The 17,576-nt window shown below is 32.8% G+C and overlaps 1 protein-coding gene across 1 annotated transcript in view; it reads left to right on the forward strand.

Annotated features, from left to right (window-relative positions):
• LOC118200472 (mitochondrial-processing peptidase subunit beta-like) overlaps positions 1 to 17,576 on the forward strand; it is a 71,840-nt gene that overhangs the window by 49,759 nt on the left and 4,505 nt on the right. Inside the window, exons 7-13 of the mRNA XM_085817422.1 lie at positions 476 to 580; positions 3,723 to 3,761; positions 3,953 to 4,047; positions 5,464 to 5,529; positions 6,845 to 6,961; positions 16,701 to 16,758; positions 16,856 to 16,931. Of these exons, the coding sequence (XP_085673548.1) occupies positions 476 to 580; positions 3,723 to 3,761; positions 3,953 to 4,047; positions 5,464 to 5,529; positions 6,845 to 6,961; positions 16,701 to 16,758; positions 16,856 to 16,931 (556 nt within the window). The remainder of the gene's footprint in view (positions 1 to 475; positions 581 to 3,722; positions 3,762 to 3,952; positions 4,048 to 5,463; positions 5,530 to 6,844; positions 6,962 to 16,700; positions 16,759 to 16,855; positions 16,932 to 17,576) is intronic.

Consider the following 17,576-nt stretch of genomic DNA (forward strand, 5'->3'; position numbering starts at 1 on the left):
TTGGCAGATAACAATCCTTTCTTAAAGCACCTCTGCATTTTTGTTATACATTATACTCACAGTTACCCATGATATCTTCAAGGATAGTTAAAATTTCGTAATTTACTATCTGCGACTTTTGACTCCAGGTGCATTAATTAAATTTTTTGCAGCTGTTCGAGTTCATTTAGTAGATAATAGAAATAAAAATTTAACAGTATAGTTTTTTTCCCTTGAGGGGCAGTTTTTTATTTATTTTAAAATATTTATTTCAAATGCAAAAAACTGCTGTTAAAGGACAGTGTTATACATCCAAATGAATAACCTATATCTCCCCCTTCCATTTTAGGAATATTTTCCTATTCTGTGCTAAATTAATTGTTTACATGCTAAAATATGAAATCTATTGTATGGCGCTAATATTTTGTATTTAAATCAGAGTTAAAATTATTAAATTTCATTTATTTACATATAAAATTAAATATTTCCTTTCTAGATTCGTGATAGAGATGATTGGATGCCATTTGCACATGTAGCAGTTGCTGTAGATACATGCGGCCATGGTTCACAAGATATTTATCCATTAATGCTTGCTAAAACAGTAAGTAGTGATATAGTCACAGAATGACTATTATGTGCATTTTACACTTTTTTTTTTTTAATCAGACTGACAAAGGCATTGGCTCAGTTTGTTATTTTTTAATTTTTTAAAAAGATTTTATTGAATACACCTTTTAAGGTTTTAGGCTTCAATGCATAAAATGTCAAAATTTGAAAGAAGTCATTTTGTTGCTGTATAGCCCTTTTTATGACTCTTCTAACACAGTGTATCTCTCAGCATATTCACACAAATTTTGTATTCTTTCGTATGTGCAAGCTAATTTCATTATTGTATGTTTATAAATACCTCAGATGCTATCAAAAGGGGGCCCTTTTATAATGATATTCATTTTACACAGGAAGATGATGATTAAAAGAAATTTTACATTTCTTTGCAATGAACATATTAGCAATAATTGCATTGCATGTATGATGCAAATTTTGTTGCTTCTGACTATTTTCTTCTTGAATCCTAAACAATGTATCTGCATGAAATCAAATTAAAAAAATTCCATTTAAACGAAAAATCGAGTTGTAATTAATGATAATCTCCACTAGTTATCGTTGGGTAGTTTTGCTGGAATTGGTTGAAAAACTAAATTTTATATAGATACAGTATTATATTAAGACATTTAGTTGAAATGATCTTTATGATCATTTATAACTAGCGATTTCATAGTAAGTACACTCATATTCAAAGTTAAGAAAATTTGTATATTTTGTCTATTTTCTTGACAAGTTCTGAATGAAAGGTTCAAATTATGCATCTAAATAAAAAAAAAGTACTAGCTGTTTAGAGTTGACTATGCAAAAATATATGTGCATGGAAGTATTTAGAGAAAGGATCATTGAAATTGCTCACGGTATTTTCTGTACTTTGTTCACCCTCAGCAATTTTTATAGTGTTTTTTCTTTCTTCCCCTCGCCCCCAACATTTGGTTTAATTCAAAAGCGTGCAGTAAAAATTAATCACCAGTGTTTGGATGATGGAATGCAGTTGAGAATTGTCAGGAAATTGGAGGCAGGACAATCTCATGTGCAGATTGTGAGACACTTCAGTATGCCCAGCATTGTGTGCAACTTGAGGGAACGTTTTAATGATAATAGATATTTATTGAGAGAAAGCCTGGGTTGGGTTGTCCAAAAGCCACAATGGCTAATGAAGATTGATATTTGTCTATTTCAATGAGGTTTAATGGGAGTATGACAAGTTTTTTAGCTCTCGAGATTTCCATGTGGCCACAGAAAGTTAATTTCAAGTTTTCAGAAAGCTAATTAGAAAACTTTGTTTACAAGAAGGCCTATGCACAATAAACCTATTCAGCATGAAGAAGAGACTGTCCACTTATGACCAAGCATTGATAGAAAACTATTCTTTTTCAAGATGAGTCCCAATTTAGTCTAACAACTGATTCTTGATGCATCATTATCTGGAGAGACCCAGTACCCATCCTCTAACATCCAAGAAAGTCTTCCATGTGGCTGCATAGGTTTAAGCAGGCATCATGTTAGACAGAATAAAGACCTTTATGTCTTTGACAAAGGCTTCATGGCTGCTGTGAAGTGTTGGAAAGACCTTTTGAGAGGTGCAATTGGCCCTTGGTTCATTTTTAGGGAAGACAGCACTCATCTATGTAGGACTAATATAGTGATTGATTTTCTGGAGAATGAAGATTTTAGCCAGACAGCTCACCAAACTTAACCTTATAATACATATTTCGGAAGGTTTTGGGAGAGCAGTTTCATCATATCTTCTCCCTCCTTAAGCCCTCTGGAATTTGTAAACAGTGTTGCAGCAGGAGTTGGACCAACTACTACAAGGACTTATAATGTGCCTCATTTCCAGCATGAAGTCATGTTGTAAGAGCTTGTATAACTAACTATATAACCCCTTATTAGCTTCCTTTTTGGTTTGATTGTGTTTACGTCTGTTTTAGACCTTCCTGCACTGATTAGTTGTACAGATGATCATGTGAGTGTATTATGGATGTTATATGGATTATAGTTTTATATCATATCAATCTGTGAGTATACAAAATTTCATTAAATGTTTTATGCTGCAAAACTGCCCAGCTATTCTGGAGATAATTGACTGAATGTGAAAATTCTTTCTCTTAATATTAACATAGTATATGCAGTATAAAATTGGGATGTCTGTAATCCGGACACGTGGACCAACAGCAATTTTTTTTTTTTTTTTTTTTTTTTTTTTTTACAAATTTAGGAATGGAGAATACAGTACTCTAGAAAAAGCAAGTGTGTCATAAAAGTGTTTTTTTTTTTCTCCTAATTAACTGAAATTCCTGTATGTCGCTTTCAACGCCTTCTGGCTAAGGAATCATACTGTGACCAATCATAATACATTGATTGACATTAGCTGTGACCATATATTTGGTTCTTGAGTGGATGTGGAGGGATACATTATTTTTCTATTTGACTTAAACAATAAGTGAAGAATTATTTGGAGTGGGATGTTGCTAATACTGGTTTTTCTTGGGGTCATAGCAGTTGGAAGAATTCTCTTCTAATATATTTTATTCAAAAAGTAATAATTACATGCGAAAGAAATGGAAGCTCACTTAACATAGGAAATTAATTAATTTGATCCAGCTTATTATTTTTTACAGTCTATTATTATTTTCAAATTAAATTATTATTATTATTCAAATTAAATTAATTGTTTATTATTAAATTAATTGCTTATTCAAAAGTTTGAATTTTTGATTATATCAAAAAGGCTTTCTAATTCTGGAATTGCAGCAGGATTTGGTACTTATCTTTTACATTGACCATTGCATGAGAAAAGGGTATTGTCACTATTTGGGTTTTAGAAAGTTAGATTTCAAAATTAGGTAAAACAACCTTTTTTTTGGTACAGATTTTGAATGCTGTAGAAGGCTAAATTTTGTAATTAATGGAGTTTTTGTGAAGAAATAATGATGTAACAGCAGTTTCCTCTCTGGTGACAGAGTCTTATTAGCAATTAGCTAATGGATGATGAAATTTATAGTATGATTTTAATTCTAGAAAATATCGCTTCTGATAGTGACAAATAGATTTTTGAGAATTAAAAATAAAAAACTTTCTGTATTTGCCTTCTTCATATTTATTATATGTAAGTTAATATTTATTATACATTTCAGATTGTTGGAAAATGGGACAAAACTTTTGCATCAAGTGAAGTAAGCATTTATTAAAATATTTAATACTTAAGCATAAAGTCTTATTTAATTGAATATATTGAGAGTAATTATGTTATTAATTTAACTGCTTAGATTTGTGTAGTACATTGTTACATATGATGTTTTAATACTTGCTTTAATTATGCATATTATTTATTTATAAAATTATCCTTAAACTTCTATTTTCCTAGCATACTCTAAATAGACTTGTTCAGAACATATATAAAGAAAAGAGATGCCATAGTTTTGAATCTTTTCATACAACTTATCGAGATGGTGGATTGTGGTAAGTTTTTATTTTCATTTATCAAACTTATACTATTTTTGTCCGTTTAGTTTCCTTTGAATAGCTGAATAATAATATTTGTGGAATAAGTAGTTTTTCTATGCATTATAATATGTTTCTTAATGAAGATTACTTTTTAAATAATTAAGACACAGCAGTTAAAAAGTTTTTAGCAGTTAAAAAATTCTCATCTCAACACACTAAAAGGCACACTCTTGTTTTAGGAGATTATAAAAATTCTGTTGTCATTCCCTTCTTTCCATCAATTAGCTATAAAGTTGCACATATTTTGCAGAAATTTAACTTTCGGGTTGTTTATTCTCCCATCAATAAAATTCCGAGTTCCATACTCAAGGACCCCATTCCGGATATGAATTCCTGGGGTATTTATAGGATTCCTTGCCAGTGTGGTTTAATTTACATTGGCGAAACTAAGAGAGCCTTAAAATTTCGCGTCAAGGAACATGAGGCATATGTTAGAAAAAAGGAAACACAGAAGTCTTCTGTTGCTCAACATTGTTGGTCCGAAAACCACACTTTCGGTTTTTCTGCTGCCAAAATTATACAAAAAACATCTTCCGTTGGAGAACTGGATTTTCTAGAGGCATTTCACATTCAAAAAAATCTTTCTGTTCTAGTTAACGATCCTAATTCCAATCCAAATTTGTCTTCGGCTTTTAAAGAAATTATGTTTTAGTTCTGGTTTCACCAACAGATGGCGCCACTTGCTTATTCTTGTCCAGGCTTTCTTATCTTATCTAATCATTATTTCCTATCTTGTTCATTTGCGGTTTTGAAGCTGAAGATGGTGGTTGGGTAAAACCATCGAAACTAGTCCTGTGAAAATTTTGTAGATATAACGCTGATTTTTGTTGTTTGACTTCTGAATTAGTACTTTTTAAATATTCATGTAATTGGTAAAAACTGTACAGTGTGCTGGATAGGCAACTTTACACGTGGTTTGATCTATGGCGGATGTCATCTTGGTAGTGTACTGCTTATACATCTTTGAGGATGTACTTTGTGGATAAAAAAGTTATGTTCTAATGTATAAAAAGAAAGGATAGTATAATGGGAATATGATTTTTTTTTTTTTTCTCTTTCTGAGTAACTATACTTATTTTGTTTGCACTTGAGCATAAAAATGTTTACTCTTACTGAATTGCTATACAGTTAATTTCAGATGTAGTGATATTATTTCAGAAGTGTTGATTCTGATAAAGCTGATATAGGCATGGAATTCTAGATCATTAATGAAGCAAATTTAATTTATATTTATCTGTATATTTTAATTATAAATGTTTACTTTTGCAATGTATTATGAAATTTACATTAAAAATATTTTAATATTTATAATTTAAAGTAAAATGATTAAATAATTGCATCCATTTATTTTAGATTGGTTTTTCTTTCCAGGGGTATCTATTTTGTTATGGATGGGATGATTCTTGATGATTTCATGTTTAATTTGCAGAATGAATGGTATGCGATAAAATAATTCGTTTTATTTTAATAATATTAGAATATAACTTAACATTTTTGTAAACTTGCAATAAACAACTTTTTGTGCCTACCACAAAACATTTGCATTAAGAAATGGGAAAAGAACTTGCTGTGGTGGTGGTGTAGCATTATTTAATAAATTTCTTAATGAAGATTTATGTACACAGTTAGAAGTTATTCTGTGGTGTTTGTCAGACATTATTTTAAAATATTATATTATATTATATTATTTATTATACTTTATTTAAAAATAGAAATTATGAACATTGTATCTGTTTTTGACATGGAGAAAAAACTATTTTCAGAAGACTCATTGAATTAAAAAAAAAAAAAAATCCATAGAGTTTAGTGAAAGTTGATAAATGAAATGATAATGGAAAAGATACTGCATCTGAATGAAGGAATAATTAATCTGTCATTGTAATAATGGAGTAGGTTACTTCATGCAAGGCTGGCCAGAGATAGAATGCAAAGTACTTGTTCCCCATCTTGTTTTGCGGCTTTAGAAAAAGAAAGAAAATTAAGTATTTTTCTCTTACTGCTGTGATGATTTTAAAAAAATCTATTTTATATTTGCATTTTGGTGCATCTAGAATTCTGGTATCCATTAGCTGATTGATTGACGTAGGATTCCCAGGAAAAGGTAACATTATCTTTTTTTGTTAAGATTTATATTTTGATAAGATAATAGTAATAATGGCTGACTAAATAATGTAATAAGCTAGATCAAATGAAAAAATTAAGAAAGAACAAAATTCTAAGCTTAAGCGAATCGAAATTTCTTCCCTTCTTCCATTTTCTGTGTTTAACAAAAGAAACCAGTGTGTGCAGCTTTATACTCTGCATTCCACTCCAAGCAATATTTGGATTTGACATAAATTGTACAAGGCTAGATAAGATGGAAAAATCACCTGTGTAACCACTCAAGGACCAAAAATGAAAATTTGGTTTACTAGCTGGCAGTCATTTGAGGATGAAACAACATACGCAGGATGATTCAGTACTGTCATGAATAACAATGTTTATCAGCAAAATAAATCTCAGCTTAGGAAAAATAAAATCGGGAATAAAAATCAGTTGCCACACTTGCTTTTTCTTGAGTATCCTATTCTCCATTCTTGCATTGTGTAAAAGTAAGGGGAAAAAATTCTTTTATGGGATGTCTAGATAATAGATCATTGTAGTTATTGAACATTTAGATTTTAGGCTGTGTTCTGTACATAGTGTATTTATATGCATAATTGGTTGAATGAATTATCGGTAATTTGAATGTATTGAACTTTTATAAATATAGGATGAGGCTGTGTATTAGTGTTTCTGAAACAGATCTTCAGGTGGCAAAAAATATGTTAAGAAGTAATTTATTGGAATCATTAGATGGCTCAACCCAGACCTGTGCTGATATTGGCAGGTGAGTTTCTTAATCCAAAATTGAGGTTTACTTTCTGTGCAATATATGAATTCTAGTTTATCATGGAATACAACAGTTTCTAAAGTTGCTAGTTATTGGAGACTGTGCTTTAATTTGTCTGATCTAAAAGTCAATTCTGTTATGTAAATATTTGATTTCAAAGGCACTATTAATAACTTTGCAACTGATTAATTATAGTAATAACCAACCATAGCTATATCTTAGTAATTTAAATGCACATTTGAAAAAAAAAAATAAAGTAAAATCAATCAATTTTATTGCAATATCAAGAGCATTCGCACTGCATTGTTTTACTATCTCGCAGCAGATAGCATACAGATTAGATTTTTATGAGAAACAGTGCATTTTTGACATAATCAGGTTTGTAATTTCATCTGCTTTCATGATTTGAAGTTTAGGTAAGATTTCTCAAGTTTGAATTAAAAGCTTGTTATAATTAACTATGCATTTGTGAATGCTGTAGTACATATTTTGCCGTAATTTATTTATACAGCTGAACTTTCTATTAGTGGATACTTGTGAAACTAAGGATTTTATTTGTTATAAATGAGTCTCTACTAAACAGAACTGCTTTGATCATCTATTCTAGGTTTAAGGATTCTTGAACTGTTAGTTAATGGAAAGTGTTCACTAAAGTATCTATTAACACAGGTTTGAATACGTATATAAACTCAGCATTTTATGTCCTGTAATAGTCCTTATACGGTTAAAGGTTTAAGCTAAAATTAAGATCTTTTTATTATTTATTTACTTCAGTATTCATTTCAGCAATAAACATGTGTCGTGACTATTACTAATTCTATTCAACACATCACTTTATTCAATTACTAAGCATTAAAACATTTATTATTTACTTTATTCAACTGCATTGTAATAGTTATGACTATTTGCAGAATATGTTATTTTTTATACCTCTTGATGGATGAAGGTATATTTCAAAAATTTTTCAGTTTATGTGCATTGTGAAAATTTATATAACTGAATTTTGCATTATAAAGTTTATACCAATAGTAGTTGTATACAGCTCCTTTCTATTGATACCTAAACAACCTTATTCTTATTGATATATATATTTTGTTATGTGTTACATCTCATTATTTTGAATTTTTTCTCTAAGTTAAAGAAATTTAAATAAAGTTTACTTAAATTCATTAAAATTTTTTCATTTTTTTTTAAAATTTGTAATATGACCAACTGCTTGTGGGGCAACTACATAAAAGAGTTATGATAAAAAAGAAATTATATGTAATGATTTTAGTGGGTCCAACTAGTAATAAGTCATAATACAGATGAAGAACTGCATTTAGAATAAATGGAAGATAAAAATATTTTATTTCAGGCAATCACAAAACATTTCTTTTAAGTCGCTAAATTTGTTTTAAAGTTTAAAAGAGAAATATGCTTTGCCAAGTAGTAACATATTTCTTTTAAGTCACTGAGTTTTGTGATTAAATTTGAAACATAAATATCAAATAAAATACCATTTTATCAAACAAAATACCATTACCAAGAAGCAACACCTTATTTTTAAGTGGCTGAGTTTCTCAATAAAAAGTTCATTAAATTTGCACAAAATATGAAATAAGTAAATAAATAAATAAAAGAACAAATTCAAAATTCAAGCTTCGGGGTGCAGGTGTTTATGTGGAGGACTGTATGTATTCAAAATCTGGTGGCTCTAGGTGCCATCATTTTTTTCACAGTGCAAGGAACACATGTGCAGATTCTTTATTGAGTAACAAAGATTTAACATTTTTATATTTTTAAATATTTAATGCTGATTCTTGCATGCTTATATTTCTTTTCCTTCACCGTACATACAATGTTCATTCTTCTACTTAATTTTTCTAACTATTTTTAGAAACATTTTTACATTCGTTATATCTTATTACATGTTTTGTACACTGCTAGTAAAAATTAAAGTATAATCTACAAAATTATGCTCACAGAGTTTTCCAATGTCCAGCAATGTAATTATTGATATTAATTATCTGCAACTGAATGCAAAATTGGAGTTTTGTGCAAAGGTTTGAAATATGCAAATTAAGCAACTGACAAAGGGTTGCACAATGGGCACATAGGAATTCAGGTTTGTAATATTGTTTAAATAATCTGGTTTCTGAGAGTGATTAGTATTCATTAGTTATTATACAAAGTAAACATTTAAATCAAGACAAAAGTGGTAGTTAATTGGCAAACTCGGAGTAAACACAAATCATCCAAAATCTAAATATCCTAAATTTTTTTATTTTAAATTTAGCAGCAGAAAAAGGGGGCAGCTTCTTTACCAATAAGTATAGATGACCACATTCTTAATATTTATTATTATCTTGAAAGGAGTTTTAAAATGAAGGAAAAATCGAAACTATTCCAACAGCCTTATAATACTAAGCGAAGAAAAATTTTGAAACATGTATGTATAATGCTCGCTATTTTTAAAGAGTCCTTGACTAGTGGAACCCATTTCTTGCAATTTTTAAAGAAGTAAATGTTTCTAGATTTGAGATAAAAGGCTGTATTGAAAGTTATAAAATACCTAAAGTAAATGGAAATGTAATTTTGTTTTTACTAGTAACAATATGCTTGAGAAAAATAAAGTAATTTCTGCACCAACGAGCAATTTATAATTGGCATTTTTCAAAATAGTATTACACAGAGGTGCTAACTCTCTTGATTTAGGCATGAGACTCCCAATTTCTGACCGTTCTCCTGCCAACCCGATTTGCAACGTATTTCTACCGATTTTTTCGTATTCTTAAAATTTCTCACGATTTTTATGTATTTGGTGGTCGTGTGTGCTTAATGCATGATATAATTAAAGAAAATAAGAATAGACAATCTCCTATAACAAAAGAATATATTAAATACTAAATTACAATTTAAATTACATTGCAGAGATCAACACAGAGCTCGGAACACAGTTCATGCTACCGTCGCGTACAGTTGTCTTGCGAGAAGTCTGAATGAGTAATGACGTCGCTTTGCTGCTCCGATTAAGAACTGGATTTTACACGTGGCGCCATCTCATGAATAGAAGTTGAAGTATCTGTCGGAACGCCACAGTACTCCCCCCCAAGTACCATCGGTACGTTATAAGTACTTTGGGTTAAATTTAACCTTTCTTCCAGATCTGGTAGTTTTAGGTTGCTCTTTAACGGGATGTAAGCTTTCTTCCGGGAGTGATGTTGATGAGGAAGTTGTTGGATCTTGCATTAGAAATGCTGGTTTGAGACGATCGATTCCAATCACTGATTGTTTGCCATTGCAGATGATGGTGAAATGTTTCGGTGTTCGTTTGACAACTTTGAATGGACCATCATATGAAGGTGTTAAAGTTGGCTTAATTGCATCGTTGCGCACGAATACGTGCGAAGATGTCTCAAGCGCAGGATGTACAAAATAGCTTGGCTGGTTATGCGAAGATGCTGGGGTTGGCGAGATATTGCTCATGGTCTCACGTAAACGTTGAAGGAATGTTGGAGGGTCGATAACTGGAGTAGATTCCGGGTGAAAGAATTCACCTGGCAGACGGAGGGTTGCACCATATAACATTTCAGCACAAGTGCTACCAATGTCTTCTTTGAATGCTGCGCGAAGACCAAGCAAGACTAGGGGTAAGGCATCTGTCCAGTGTGTGCTACTGTGGCACTTCAGACCTTGTTTGAGAGATCGGTGAAAGCGTTCCACCATCCCATTTCCAGATGGATGGTATGGTGTTGTGCGAATATGGCGAATGCCAAGAAGAGAGGTGAGGGATGTGAAAAAGTGACATTGAAATTGTCAGCCTTGGTTAGTAGTGATGGTGGTAGGCATGCCAAATCTTGAAAGCCACTGGGAGATGAATGCTCGAGCTACAGTTTCAGCGGATATATTTTCAATAGGAATGGCTTCAGGCCATCTTGTGTACCGATCAATACAAGTGAGGAGGTAAGTGTAACCATTTGAAGGAGGCAATGGGCCAACCAAGTCTAAGTGCACATGATCAAAGCGTCTTGCTGGAAGGTTAAATTGTTGAATGGGGCTGTGAGTGTGACAGGATACTTTACACCGTTGACATCTAATACATGAACGAGTCCATTCTGTGATGTCTTGATTCATTGCTGGCCAGACAAATCTGTCTGCGATCAGCTTTTTGGTGGCACGGATTCCAGGATGTGCCAAATTGTGCAAGGCATTAAACACTTCACGTCTAAAATTGACAGGAATATAGGGACGTATTCTATTGTTCTCTATGTCACAGTAAATTTTAAGCGTTGGATCAATGTGCAGCGGTTGTAACTGAAGGGAGGTTTGTGGATTTGAGATTAGGTTCTTGAGTTCCTCATCATGCAATTGAGCTTTTGCAATTTCAGAGAAATCTGGGGTAGTGAGGTTGATATTGTTTACCCGAGACAAGGCATCAGCGACACAATTATCAGTACCAGAGACATATCTGATATCTGTACTAAACTGGGTGATGAAATCCAGATGTCGAAGCTGACGAGGAGAACATGAGTCAGAGTTTTTCCTAAAAGCGAAGGTTAATGGTCGATGATCGGTGAAAATGATGAAGTCGTGTCCTTCCAAGTTGTGCCGGAAGTATTTAACAGCACAGTACACAGCAAGTAGCTCTCTGTCATATGTGCTGTATTTCCTTTCTGCAGTAGTGAGTTTTCTGGAAAAGAATGCCATTGGGGAAAGTCCTTTAGTGGTATGGGCTTGAAGCACTGCTCCTATGGCCGTGTCAGATGCATCTACCATTATAGAGAGCTGATCACTAGGTGAGTGATAAGAAAGTGTGGCTGCATTTGCCAGATCGTGTTTGCATTGCACGAATGCTGCAGATGCAGATTCAGTCCAAGGGACAGCTCGTTGATCGTTTTTTTTGCTATTCTTCAGAAACTCATGTAGGCAGGCTTGTGTTTTTGCAGCATTTGGCAGAAAGCGTCGGTAGAAATTTAACATTGCTAGAAAACGCTTCAGTTCAGAGATGGTTTTGGGCTGAGGTAGGTCGTTAATTGCTTTGACTCTTTCCGGTAAAGGTTTAACTCCGTTCTGGGTGATAAGACATCCAAGAAAGGAAACTGAGGGTTGACCAAGTACACATTTGGATGGATTTAGTTTTAATCCATGATCTTTAAGGCGAGTGAAAATCTGACGCAGATGTTGAAAATGTTCTTCCGCATCTGTAGATGCAACCAGGATATCATCAAAATATGGGATGCAGAAATCGAGGCCAGACAGTACTTGGTGTATGAAACGCTGAAATGTTTGGCCAGCATTGCGAAGGCCAAATGGCATATATAAGTACTCAAAGAGGCCAAATGGTGTAGTCACTGCGGTCTTGGGCACATCTTCAGCATGCACTGGGATCTGATGATATGCTCTGGCAAGATCGAGGGTAGAAAATATGTTTGTTCCATGAAAAAGATGGGTACAGTCTTGGATATGTGGGACTGGATATCTGTCAGGGACTGTGACGGCATTAAGTCGACGATAATCTCCACAAGGCCGCCAGTCACCATTAGACTTTTTAACCATGTGAAGTGGACTGGCCCATGGACTTTTAGATGGGCGAATGGTTCCCTGTGCTAGCATGAATTCAAATTCTTTGCGAGCAGCTTTTAGCATCTCTGGAGAAAGACGACGAGGCTTGGAAAATACAGGTGGGCCATGTGTTTCAATGTGATGATACACTTCTGGCTGATGAGTATGCTGCCCTGATTTGGATGGGTTTAAAATGTCAGGGAATTCTGCTAATAACCGATGAAACCGTGTGCTGCCCGATAAAACACTTATGTTGGTAGGTACGTTTGATACGTGAGAAGCTTGGCTCTGTGATGTCAGCGGAGTTGTAGCATCAATTAAGCAATTATTCTTGACATCCACTAGAAGGTGGAAATGTGTCAAGAAGTCGACACCAATAATTGCTTGAGTTACATCCGCAATAATAAAAGGCCAGTTGAAAGTCCGGCGCAAGTTTAAATCAAGTGTCAATAGTTTGGTGCCGTAGGTTGCAATTTGGGTACCATTGGCTGCATACAGTACAAGTTTATTAAGTTGGTGAGCATTTGTTTTAGTTCTCGGGAGCACTGATATGTCAGCTCCAGTATCTACTAGAAAACATAACTGAGTTGAACGATCAGCCAGTACTATTCTGTCGATGTGGCGGACATTCTGTTGGCCAGCAGAAGACCGCCCATTTAGTTTCCCGCTTGTTCAAAAGTGCATGGAGGGGCACACTTGCGAGCTTGAGAGCCAAAATGCATATGATAAAAACATATGCCACTTGTGGGTTCTTTGTACTGCGTTCGAGTATTAAGACGAGATGGACTCCTGCTTCGGGCACGAAATTTATTACGTGGGTCCTGATTTGATCGATTGTATCTCCGTGAAGCATGAAGACTTGCAGAGAGTTCAGATACTTTTTTGGTCAATTCAGCCACTTTTTGTTTGAGGGATGAACTGGAAGGTGCAGCATTAGCAGCACTGACATAAGCTGGAGAGACAAGTTCATTAATTTTGTCAGCATTGCTGCTAAACGGGTTAGATCTTCATTGGAAGCAGCAAGAGTTATTTGTATGTTATTAGGGAGACGCGAAAGCTATAGTGACTTCAACAAGTCGTCACTAAAATGGCTTCCTGCCAGATCACGCATTCGTGACAGCAAGTATGAAGGTCGCTGATCTCCAAGTTCAAGTCCTTGTAGTAAAGTACGTATTTTTGAAGATTCACTTTCTGAATAGATTTCAATGAGCCGCTGTTTCAGTTTGGAGTATTTATCACAATCAGGTGGTTTGAGAATTAAGTCATGCGCTGAATTCAGAATATCAGACTCAATTGCTGCAACTACATGGTTGAATTTTGTAGAATCCTCACTAATGCGAGCGATAGAAAATTGTGCTTCGATCTGAGCGAACCACAATGAAGGATTATTTTTCCAGAAAGGCGGTGGCTTCACCGCAACGCGTGTGATTTGTGGCTCTGGTGGAATATCATCGGGCATACTGATAGATAATTTTCACTTTAAATAATAAACACTTAACAGCACAAATATTGTAGCATGAAGATACACTATTGATATTTTACCATGATAACAATAAATATTTTAACCATGCAGAAAAAATTTACGTAACGATACACACACAAATAAGACAGGGTCAGCAATTACACACACAAATAATATTTTACCGAAATGCATTTGAAAAGAAACCCTTATTTGAGAAAAAAAATGATGCGTTAATTTTGTATTGCGCACGCACAATATCACCACTTCACAATGAAAGGCACTTTCGAAGGAAAAATGAAATCACTCCTGTAGCACATGGGAAAAAAATTCACTACTTTCGAACACTGAAGGAAGAATTTTGCTGTAGCACGTTGCAGAAAAATTACTGATGTAGCACATTTAGCGAAAATCACTATTGTATCACATTTGTCACAAAAGTTGAATGATCGAAGAATTATTGCACGACTGGCGAAGTCAGCGGAACGGAACAGATCACATTGATGATTTGCTGAAGCTCCTTGTGATGATATGCACGACTTTGAAAAAAAAAACACAAGCAATATATATCAATACTTCTAGAAATAATTGAAGGGGTACGTTGTAGCATACGTTTAATGTCCATATCCGTTGTTATTTTTAGTCAGTTCTTCAGAATGCCTTGGATGCACGTGGCTTAGGGTCGTTGAAAATCCATTGTCAGTAGCGTGCTCAGTCAAAAGGTCACCACTTTTGGTGGTCGTGTGTGCTTAATGCATGATATAATTAAAGAAAATAAGAATAGACAATCTCCTATAACAAAAGAATATATTAAATACTAAATTACAATTTAAATTACATTGCAGAGATCAACACAGAGCTCGGAACACAGTTCATGCTACCTTCGCGTACAGTTGTGTGACGAGAAGTCTGAGTGAGTAAAGATGTTGCTTTGCTGCTCCGATTAAGAACTGGATTTTACACGTGGCGCCATCTCATGAATAGAAGTTGAAGTATCTGTCGGAACGCCACATGTATCTCGATTTTATGTAACATTTCCTACGATTTTTAAATACTTGTTATTTGCATCAAAAAAGTGACTTGGGGCATAATTTTTTCCCCCTCTATATTAAATCTAAAAGAAAACCGAAGTCGTTTTTTCAGCGAGAAAGAAACTATGCTTCTGCTTTGTGAGTGAGACCACATGTATTCGAAAACGTCGTGTACCAGCTCTCTAGTCAGCATCGAACACTATTGTGTGTCATCTGGCATATATTAGCCAGTGAGCATAAAGAAAGATCAAGGATGTTATTTCATTCATCTTGTCCCTGAGCGGTGTTAGCACATGTGCTTTCGAGAAATAGTTTATGAAATTACGATCTTTTGTTTTAGCTACATTTGCAAAAAAGGTAAAATACTCAAGTACTTTTCAAAAATCATACACAGATGACTTTCCTTCTATTATTTCGTCAAGGAAATGTAATACATTTGTGATGTATACCATTTGTCATTGCGATTTTTCGATCTTGCACAGTAAAGGGCCAACGTTCTCAAACATGTCAAACAAAAACACAAGACAACTTGAGTTCTATTTAAAAAAAAAAAAAAAAAAAAAGTGGAATAATGCTGTAGCTTTATTAAAAAAATGTCTTCGAGTAGATATAAGATACGTTTTTACTTCATTTAGTTATGAAAGATGATTTTGATATTGCAACTGATAAACTGCAGTTGCAATTTTGCAGTTTACAATTAGAAAATTCAGATAAAGTTATGAAACTATCTAGGATTGGCAATCGGTGGAGTTTAATTGGAAAACTGAAAGGTGCTAATGGAATTTTAAACTGTTTAGAATAATGTTGGCCTTTCTGACAGTTCAGCATAGTAATTAATATAGAGTGTGAGAGGATTTTCAGTATTTTTGGGAAAACAAGGACTAAATTTAGATCTAACATTAGTTAATGATACATTAGAAAAACTAATTAGCAAAAGCAGACCTACATGGCTATTGCTACAAACAAAATTATGAAGTTTCTTTTTTAATGAAAGCAAAATCTGCCACTGTTCAGCATTTGTATGAAAACTGATTTAAGTATCTTGTTAAAAGATGCAAATCATAAAAAAAAATTTTTTACAAGTGTTTTTGCACTGTTTCCATTTAAAAATTAGTCACTTAACTTTCAGATATTAATTATTAACTATTTAAAGTTAATTTATTAGTAAAATATATATTTTTATCATTTAAAAAAATCTTTTTGTCTTTGAGAAAAACCTCCCGATTTCTGAGTGTCCTAGGTTCGCAAGTATGACTACAAAATGTAAGTGAAAAGCATCTATGAAATGAGATGTCAGAAGTTTGCTAGTACAGAACTGTGGATGTTATGGGGAAAATGTGTGGTCATCAATGTCTAATATGAGAATAAATGAATGAAACCTTACTTATGACTTGACATGTTAACACCTGATACTATATTAAATCATGGGAAAGGTTTCATTCAGTATATTGTGCCACTTCAGATTTTAATACAAATAATTTTTAATAACAAGGATAATGATTTTGTTATTGTGGTACTACTTATTGAACTTTTGTGATTACCTAATAATTTCATCCTTTAAAAAGATTTAATGTTTTTGAAGTATTTTATAATGTTAATTAACTGTAACTCAGTATTCGTTTTGTATCATGTAAAGTAGTTTGTATTTTCTATTGGTCTTTCATAATTAATGTGTTTAGCAAGATATGTTTTTCATTTTCAGACAAGTTCTTCACTATGGAAAAAGAGTACCATTTGCTGAAGTAGATGATATTATACAGGTATTTTATACATTTTTATCCTCTAAATTTGTTTCAGTATAAATCTGTATCTTCTTTTTGTAAAAATGTTATCTAAATTTGTATTTTCTTATTTTAGTCTGTGACACTTACACAATTTAAAGATACATGTATGAAATACATTTATGACAGATGTCCTGCAGTTGCAGCTGTCGGTAAGTACATGTTTAAAATTAACTGAAGCACGCATAACAGTTTTATTGGAAGTTTTTTTTTAAAATCATGTTTTATGTTTTGACAGAAAAAGTAATAAAATCATGAATAAGCAGTGAAAACAGTTTTAATATTTAAAATTTTTGACATTAAAATTATTATGAATGTCCTTTTCATCTTTCCATAACATGCTTAGCTTTTTATGTGCTTTAGCACATAAAAAGTGGGGCTTTATTTAAGTTGCTAAATCAATTTCAGTGTCTATGATATTTGATTTTTAATGTTCATCACTGGAAAAAATACTTAATCAACTACCTTAATAAATATATAAACTTAAATTATGTAATTATAATTGCATACAGTTTTTGGCAACAATTTTTGAAAATTACAGTTTATATCTTAAAAGATTTGAAATCAATGTACATAATTAGCCATTTAAAATTTGCTAAATGGTATAAGTTTTTTCCCCATGAAATATGTATAATAAAAATATGTTGTTTTGAATGCTATTCAAAATTTCCTATAATTTTAAGTCCCCTTTTTTAGCAAAATAATAAAATCTCCATATATAATGAATTATTGAAACTAAGGAATAATAATGAAATTTTTTAGTAATATGCTAACATTTAATTGAATGGAAGAGCTAA

This window comes from Stegodyphus dumicola, chromosome 5 (assembly GCF_044657685.1).
Source record: "Stegodyphus dumicola isolate Sdum_Otavi_A_Nest chromosome 5, ASM4465768v1".
Taxonomy (NCBI): Eukaryota; Metazoa; Arthropoda; class Arachnida; order Araneae; family Eresidae; genus Stegodyphus; species Stegodyphus dumicola.